The 9,428-nt window shown below is 41.1% G+C and overlaps 1 protein-coding gene across 1 annotated transcript; it reads left to right on the top strand.

Annotated features, from left to right (window-relative positions):
- LOC107620365 lies at positions 8,364 to 9,158 on the top strand. The gene has a single exon (XM_016322536.1). The coding sequence runs from the start codon at positions 8,364 to 8,366 to the stop codon at positions 9,156 to 9,158; it is 795 nt and encodes a 264-aa protein (XP_016178022.1).

The following is a 9,428-nucleotide window of genomic DNA, read 5'->3' as shown; positions in this document are numbered from 1 at the left end:
GCAATTCTCCGGCAACGGCGCCATTTTAACGAAGTGGATGCTTGACGGTTTAGAATTCAGAATAAATTCTCGTTGCAAGTATAGCTTCTAAACCAACAGAAAATCCTTTCGTACAAATATTTTGGTTGTCACAAGTAATAAACCCCTTTTAAAATTGATAACCAAAGTATTTAAACATCGGGTCGTCTTCTCAAGGAACTGCAGGGAGGTATGTTCTTATTATTGGTTATGAGTTTTGTAAATTGGGGTTTTGAAAGTAAGGAACAAGTAATTTAAATGAAAAATAAAATAAATAAATAAATATAAAATAAACTCTTGGCAAGGTATGAAAATTCGGAAGTCCTATCCTAGTTACTTCCTATGAGAATTGAAGTTAATCCCACTTAGTTAACCTTTACGAAAGCAAGGGAAAGTCAAGTGAACTAATTAGTTAGATTCCCAAGTCCTAGCCAACTCCTAAGGAAAGACTAGAGTTAGTGGAATTCCAGTCAATTAGCCGACATAACAATCAATCATGATAAGTTGATAACTCAAGAGCTTCCAGTTAATCAATTAAAGCCAAGAATATAAAAAGCTAAATAAGAATCATAAATCTGAAATACCTCAATTGCATTAATAAGGGAAAATCAATCTAAACATAAAGAGTTCATAAGCCAATTTGGCAACATAAGTAATTAAATGAGAGCATTAAAGTATCTGAAAGTAAAAGAGAAATATAAAGTAAAGGAAATATTGAACCTAATGAAGAGTTGAAATCCTAAATCCTTTAAGAGGAATCCTAATCCTAAAACCTAAGAGAGTGGAGAGAACCTCTCTCTCTAAAAACTACATCTAAACTATGAAAAGTGAATAATAATCGCCCTGCTCTGAATGGATTCATTCCCCCACTTTATAACCTCTAATCTGTGCTTTCTGAACTTAGATCTGGGCCAAAAAGGGCTTCAGAAATCGCTGGGAGCATTTTCTGCAGTTTCTGGTGCATGGCGTCTGTCACGCGTCCGCGTGGGTCACGCGGTCGCGTCATCTGGGAGTTTTCTTTATCACGCGTTCGCTTCGGTCACGCATACGCGTCATTTGTGTTCTGCTCAGGGCACGCGTTCGCGTCAGTCACGCGTTCGCGTTGCTGCCTTTTCGCGCTGGGCATGCGGCCGCGTCGTCCATGCATTCGCGTCGCTGCCAATTTCTTCAAAAACTCCATTTTGTATTTTCCTTCCAGTTCTGTATGTTTTCTTTCCATCCTTTAAGTCATTCCTACCTTAGGAGATCTGAAACTACTTAACACACAAATCACGGCATCGAATGGTAATAAAGGGTAATTAAAATTGATAATTTTTAAGCATAGGAAACATGTTTTTCACATATATCACATAATAAGGAAGGAAAAGTAAAACCATGCAATTTACATGAATAAGTGAGTGAAGGATTGAATAAATCACTTAAATTGAGCACAAAATATATCATGAAATATGGGTTTATCAGTTCTTCATTCCCAATTGGATTTGCCACATTGGCATTAGCAGCATGATTATTATGATCCATGTGGGACTCTGCAGCTTTGTAAAGTCTTGCTTGTTGTAAACGCCATCTAAAAGTCCTTTCGGGTTCAGGATCAAAGTCTAAAAGAGGTTCATTGTCCCTGTTCCTGCTCAGAAATAGACAGAAGACAAGAAAAGATGGGACTCTCTACGTCAGAGTGTAGAGAATTCCCAGTGGGGTAACTTGTATAAAATAATAAAATAAAAATACTTACCACTTAATACAAGAAAATTCGAAAATAATGATTAAAAGGATGCTAGAAAATTTTGATTTTTCAGTGAAATTAAACAGAAAAATTAAAATAAAATTAAATAGGCAACACTAAACTTAATTTTAGAAATTAAGGACAAATAATAATAACAAAATTCGAAAATAATAAAGCCAAAATTAAATAAAATTAAAACTAAAATGCCTAATCTAAGCAATCAAACAACTAACAGTTGTCAATCACAGTCAATTCTCGACAACGGCGCCAAAAACTTGGCGTGGAATTTAAACCACAAGCTAACCGCAAGTGCACCAGGTCGTACCAAGTAGTACCTCAGGTGAATGAGGGTCGATCCCATGAGGATTGATGGACTAAGAAACAATGGTTAAGTGATTTACTTAGTTAGGCAAACAGAAAATGGTATTCGAAGGTTCAAAAGTATTAACAGTGAATTCAAGATATCAGAAAGCAAGCAGTAAACAAGTTGTGAATAATATATGGAGAAATAGTTAAGGATTCAGAGATATCTATTTTTCGGATTGACTTTTCTTACTAACTATTTTAATCATGCAAGATTTAATTCATGGCAAACTATGTGACTAAACCCTAATTCCTTAGACCTTTTTAGTCTCCTCTAAAATTCATCAACTGCCAATTCCTTGGTCACTTAATTCCAATTAGAAAGTGAAGTTCAATTCTAGTTTATATGCCACAGAAATCCTAATTACCCAAATATAAGAGGATTATATGTCAAGTATCCCGTTAATTCCAGATAATTAGAAATTTAGGAGAAATTATTTTCAAGCTGTTGTTCAAGTAAAGAGCTTTTCCAAGTTATACAAGAACTCAATTAGAACAAGGGTCATATTTTCGTTCCCCTCAAATTCATAAGATAAAGAACGAAAACAATTCTTGAATTATAAATCAGTACATGAATTAAAATAGAAAAATAATCTTATCAATCCATACAATAGACAGAGCTCCTAACCTTAACAGTGGAGGTTTAGCTGCTCATGGTTCGGAGAGAAAACTAGGATTCTGAAAAATTGTAAGCTGCGGAATGAGGTTGAAGAGAAGAGAAGAGCCCGAAGGGCTGATTCTTTTCCCTTTTATATATAATCCTAATTAATGTAAAATATATCTAAAACTAAAATAATATCTTTTTCTAATTTTAATAATAAAAGTTAAATCAAAATTTGCAACGCCTTCAGTTGTAATGCATCCTGGGATGAGTGGGGACCATTGGGCTCATTAAGGTCCACGCTGAACTTGGAAATTCTCAAGTTAAAAGTGGAGGAGGCAGTGGCTACTCCTTTGCTTTTCTTGAGTCCATGCTGAACATGGATATTCCCAAGTTCAAAGTGGAGTGGTACGTGTAACTTCCTTTGGTGTCTTCAAGCTGGCGCTGAACTTGGAAGGAGCCAAGTTCAGCGTAGAGGAGGCAGAGCAAATTCCCTTGGCATTTTTCACGTTGGCACTGAACTTGACCATTGTCAAGTTTGGCATGGAGATGGCCGAACGAAATAGAAAAAAGGGTATAATATTATATATCATTGGAAAGCTCTGAAAGTTAGATTTCCAATGCCTCTAAAACCACGTCAATTGGACCTCTGTAGCTCAAGTTATTTCTGTTTGAGTGCAAGGAGGTCGGGGTTCACAGCATCATTCACTTTCTTCCTTTTATGCTACAAAACTCTGTCAAATCCATCCAAATGCTACCTGAAATAAACAGAAATTGCAAACAATTCAAAGTAGCATTCATAGTGGCTAAAAGTAATTAAATCTTGATTAAACTTAGTAATTCAAGTGCAAAATCACTAGGAAAAGATAGAGAAGATGCTCACGCATCACCACTACACAAACAGCCCTCATAACAGTTAGGTTATGGATAGTGGGTTACCTTTTTTGCCTTATTCACATGGTCGTGTGGGTTGTGGCCATTCTGTTTGCGAATTACATAGTTGTTTACTTGCTTTCCTTATCTGGTCGTGTGCATGTACCTTCACTAAGTGAAAGCGATGCACGTGGTAATTGTTTTGTCTCCATTCTGAAACAAACAATATTCCACAAGAAGGCACTAATGTTCAATCATTCGCATATTTTTACTTTGTTCTCTTCCAAAATATTTGTGTGCCACGTGGGTTCCATTGGTGTCCGGCTAGCGACGACGCATTATTCAGTTGGGGGTGGCGACGGAAGCCACCGTTTTCCAAGGGCTTCGAGGTCTGCCCCTGCGCCCCCTACTCAACAGTACGTTACTTCAACCTATTTTCTGAATCACATCGAAATAGGTCAAGAAATTAATTTTAAATTTAAAGCCATCAATGTCAACTGATTTTAATAATTTAAAGTAGGTATTTTAGAAGAAAGTTAGACACTAAAGATAAGGCACATTAGAATTGGTTGTGAAGTTGACCGAAAAATCAGTAACCAAAACTTTAAAACGGTGCGGGCCCAAAGAGGAAAAAAATATGTGGGCCGCTAGGGGTAGGAATTGGAATCAGGTAATAATTAGCATCACTAGTCCCAACGCATATCAACAGAGTTTAAATTGTAATTAATATAAATACATTAAAATCTTGTTTCAGTTTCCAATCCAACTGTGAGCTCTGCCTTGGAAACCCGGACACTGTCACTTCCATTCTGCGAACGAAGACTCGAGTTGGCACGGCCATTCCTTTACTTAACCATCGAGTATTTCTAGGAAAACACGTGAACCCAACAAAAGAAGTAGGCAAAAGTGTTTATCCGTGGTCAAGACACGCGTCGAAGCGAATAACAGTGCGTTGTTGGTATTCTTCAGGTCCCCACCCCTTCCCCCATCCAGGCATCGAAAAAGGTAAAAATAAAGTGTAATGGAGGTGATGATTCTGGATGGCCGGAACCTCCAAGCTCTACACCCCTAGTGGGCGACGGTCGGGACAGGCCGTATGTCCGCTTAATCTACTCCCATGTGACATCTGGGTGAGGGTTGCCACGGAGGTCGCATATAACTCAATACAAAGCCTTTTAAACTTCGAGGCGACATGCAAGGTGTTTCTGGATACTGGGCGGTCGGACGTCATATACAAGCATGCCATGGTGTGGAACATACCATTGGTTTCCTCTCTAAGGTACCCGGGCCGGGCGGACAGAAGGTTTATAGATCAGTGCATCGATGCGGGGAATCCGGACTCAATTCTCAGGGACAGATTGCATGAGTATTTCTTTATTGCCCGACGTCACGTCGGAATGGATCTACTTACCAGGGCTGCATCGGAGGGCAACGTGGAGGCCGGTTACATATGTTTCATGCTGCTAATGTGAAACCACCAAGACGACATCGACGTGAGACGCGGCGTCGATCTGTTTGAAGTTATCCTTACATCTGGGAAGGTCCACAGGTGCAGGGAGATGTTCACGGACGTCTTCGCAGAGCGTTGGGTCAGCGTGACACCTTCGGACCCTAGACAACCCGTGACCTATCGATCCCCCATGCATGTGCCCTACGCGAGGCATCATGCGTAAAGCTCACGACGTCTCGGGTGTATCGTGTGTCCAGTGCCTAGCCGATCACAAGGTTAGCGAATTCCTGGCTATGTTTCGACAACCTTGAACTGCGATAGTTACTCTTTTGATTGTGTGTCGGGTATTGTAGATGAAGAAGAATTTTTCGTGGCCACAGATATGTACCCAGGAAATTCCAGATGCATTCAACGCTTGAGGTCGACGATTACTTTTTTTCCTCTTTTGCTATCATGAATGTTCCCGAAAAAAAAGGGTGATATAAATTAGGAGGAGCTACGTAGTTTAATACCCGATGTCGTAATTTAATTGTCGTTTGCATCAATTTATTCGTGTCATGATGCATTCTCATCGAGTTGTGTGTTCCGAATTGTTTCATAATTTTAAGCTAACCAGGACGTTGTCAATGTTTCATTTCTTCCATAAACACACATCAAAACAGTACATTCACGGCACATATGCACCCTAAACTGAGAACATCAACACACCAAGTAAAAGATCAAACACCAAATATATAAACATAAATACAAATAGCGAAGTTCCTTAAGGCGATGAAGGATAACGGACAACGAAAGATAGTTCACGAGCATCCACACCAAGTCAAATAGCTCCCATACCCTTCTCGACACTGGTGAACATCTCGTCCTGGTTGTCTCCCTCTGCCGATTATGCAGGATCAAGGCTCCTTCGCCACGCCGGGAATTTATTCCCCTCCTCCATCTCTGCGACCCTCACCCGCAGTGCATCCAACTTTGCAAACTCAAGTTGCTCCTGGTGACGAAGGTCTTCGACCTTTGTCATCAGGTCACTTCCCTGTTTTTCCTACTGCTGAATGGGCATGTCAAAGTTGTGCACCCTTTCACGCAACAACGCGTGCATCCCACGCATGGCCTGCTCGGCCTCCTGGACCTGTAACTCCTTTGCCTTCAACTTGACTTCGACGGTCAGATGCGCCATCTTCGACACACTCAGTAGTTCACGGAGCGTATCAACTTTGTCATTGAGAATTTCTTCCCTCTTGACCATGGCAGCCTCAGACAGTGTCCAGTTCGTATTTTTCTCGTCCCCATGCAAGAGGCTGAACATCTCGTTGATCGAGAGTTCGGCAAGATCGTTTGCAACGAGGGTCTTGGTTGGTTCCGCTCCCGAATCTTGAGACATTCTCGTTTTTTGTTCGTGTTTTTTTCTCCAGGGGTGTTGTTTGTTACTGAAAACCATCTCGTATCCAATGCGGGAGGCGTATATAGTACACTAGTCGCACGTTATGGGCGAGACTTCGATCGCACGTCTCGGCCCAAAATGGCTAAATTAAATCCGTCTGTTTCTTTTTTTTTGACGTATGTGTAATAATTTAATATTAAAATAATACTATAAAAACTAAATCGTCTTGATAAATGATAGGAAAAAAATAATTCCACCCTAATAAATAAAAGGGGGCAAAAATTTGCTGACAATCCCTCTGCTACAAATTACAGGGATCCTAGGATTTGACAACAAATGTGTACATCCGCGAACTCAAGTACATCCTGCAGACCCTTGATTCTAGGTTGACTCTTCGGGATCACCTTCTTCGAATGGTGATTGCGCCAACTGAACACCACGGCGAACATCCGTACATTTATACCTCTCCTCCAACGCAGCTAGCCTCAGACCTAATTCCTCCTACTTGGCGACCTCAACTAGTCCCCACTGATGGAGCCTATCAATCTCTGCCTTCAATGCATCTTCCTTTCCTTTTCCACCATTCGCTGTATTATCACCTCATTCTTGTGCCTCACGAGACCAAGCAACATTTCCATCCCCTGCAATGCCCTCCCCACTTCCTCCATGTATTGTGCCCTTGACCTCAACTTGACGTCTGCGGTTAACTGCGCCATCTTTGCCATGCTCAGTTCTGCGCGAAGCGTCTGGATTGTACCATTCAGATCATCCTCCCTTTTCACAAGTGCAGCCTCAACCATATCACACTCTGAACAAATTTCATCCCTGCGGATAATGTCAATCAGATCCTGATGGACAGTTCCGCGAGATCATCGGTGTTCATGAGCTGGGATCGTTCTGGCACGGATGGAAGCGACATGCGCAGCTAGTTAGTTGTAAACGCCGGGTTTGTGATAGACAACGCAAGACACCTATCCTCGTAGTGTTGGAGGGGTGCAAAACGGGTGTTGTAAATTATAAAGCGCATGTGACCTAAATGTATCTTCCTTAATACGTTTTGCACAGTTACTGAGGATCGTCTTCCCCTAGCCAACCAGAAAAACCAGCCCCTTATTTGTAACTCGCCAAACTTTGGTTTTTTTCCCAAGGGAGAATATAATGATTGCAAATGCGCGTGTGACTTAATCCTTTTTGTGCCTCCATGAAGTTAAGCTCACACACCTCGGGATCTCATCGGGGGCCGTGTCCATGTGGACAGTCGGACAGAACAGTTGACTTTTCCAAGATCACCCCTTTCATTTTTTGTAGAAATTATTTTTATAAATGGCGTTTTGTTTTGTGGAGATATTCTTAGGATTTTTTTCAGAAATAAAATAAAAAAATTTTATATCTCCATAAACACCATTTCTGGAGACGATGATAATGGTTGCCATTGTTGCTCTTGACAAATGTGGCCCATTCAGGCTAAAATACCAACTGCTAAATAGTATCCCATAGTATAATTATTACCATTAATAGTATAATTTACCTCCAGAGCACGATCATTTAGATTATGGATGAAAATGGAAAATGTGTGTTTGTGAATTTTGATTTTGTGGTTGGAATATAGGAAATTGATTATTATAAGGAACTTGAAATTTGAAATTAGAAAGATTTTGTGGATTTGGATTTTGAAATGTATTCGGTAGTGTCAAGTTTGATTTGGAACTTGAGAGTTTGAGGTTTGAGATTGTTGGGTATTTGGAAAAATTAATTATAATTTAATTATTTAATATAATTATTTATTTAAATAATAACTTGCCATTGGTTATCATAAGTCCCCATTCAGAGGGACTCACTTCTCTTGAAAACCGTGTGGGAACCCTTCTCCACTTCTCTCCAACGGTTGGGGACTCTATTTGTCAGAAAAAGTATTATTGGAACTGAAGTGTTGGAGTTGCTCTAAATAGAGACTATGAGCAGTTCATTCCATTTTGGCAGCGAGAGCATCGTGTGTGATAATCTCCCCTTCCCCTATTACCGATCCCCCCTGGAAAAAAAATCGGAGTCGCGAAGACGAAAGAGGCAGAATAGGCGGAACCTCCGGAAAGAAGGGGCACGCACTCGTTCGAACCGAGTGTCTGCTATCCTTCTTCCGTTTGACATATGGGTCAGTATTGCATCGAGAATTGCGTCCACTTCAATTCAGGATCTGTTTAACATGCAGGTGAGTTGCAGGTTATTTGCAGCTATATGCAGTTCTGACGCTGTGTACAGGCATGCCTTGGTATCGGATTTGCCCATTGCTTGCTTCCTGTACTACTTTGGGCGGCCTACAATGAGATTTCTGCATCAATGCGCCACAGCGCAGAATCTGGCTGCTCTGCTCTGGGTCGGGATGACTGCTTTATTCTGGCTTGGCCACCACAGACGTGGTATAGAGACCCTTATCGAGGCAGCAGAGGTGGGCAATCTGGAGGCCTGCTATGTCTCTGCGATGCTGCTACTGTCGCTTGATGACAAGGACGAGGATGACATCCGCCGTGGATTTGAATTTTTTTGTGTGGTCCGTGCGTCCGGGACAGTTGAAAGGTGCAGAGAGGTCTTCACGCAGGTGTTCACGGTCCCGTGGACGGAGATGAACCTGGCGGACCCAATAGAGCCCGTAGCATGCCATTCTGGCAATTGCCTTACCCATGGAACCATGGATGTTGCAAGCAATTTGTCCAGTGTGTCGTGTGTGCAATGCCTGGCCAAATACGATGTGTAGAAGTTCTTGGCGGTTGTTTACGTTTAAGTAGTTTTCTAAACCCCGATGATCAATGCAGGGCAATTTTGGTGATGCTTCCCAACCTTGAGTTTGCATTTTTTTTTATAAATTTCACCTTTTCAATGTGCATGAGCATCCGCCCCTGGGTTGGATTATGTTTCCACCCTTTGATTAGAGATGTTTGGCATTTGATCTGTCGAGGACGATTAAATGAATCGTGTAACCTCCTGTATTTATTTGACATAAAGGTTGCGCCTTTTAATTTTTTGG

This window comes from Arachis ipaensis, chromosome B10 (assembly GCF_000816755.2).
Source record: "Arachis ipaensis cultivar K30076 chromosome B10, Araip1.1, whole genome shotgun sequence".
Classification (NCBI taxonomy): domain Eukaryota; kingdom Viridiplantae; phylum Streptophyta; class Magnoliopsida; order Fabales; family Fabaceae; genus Arachis; species Arachis ipaensis.
This window is presented reverse-complemented; position numbering and strand designations above follow the sequence as displayed.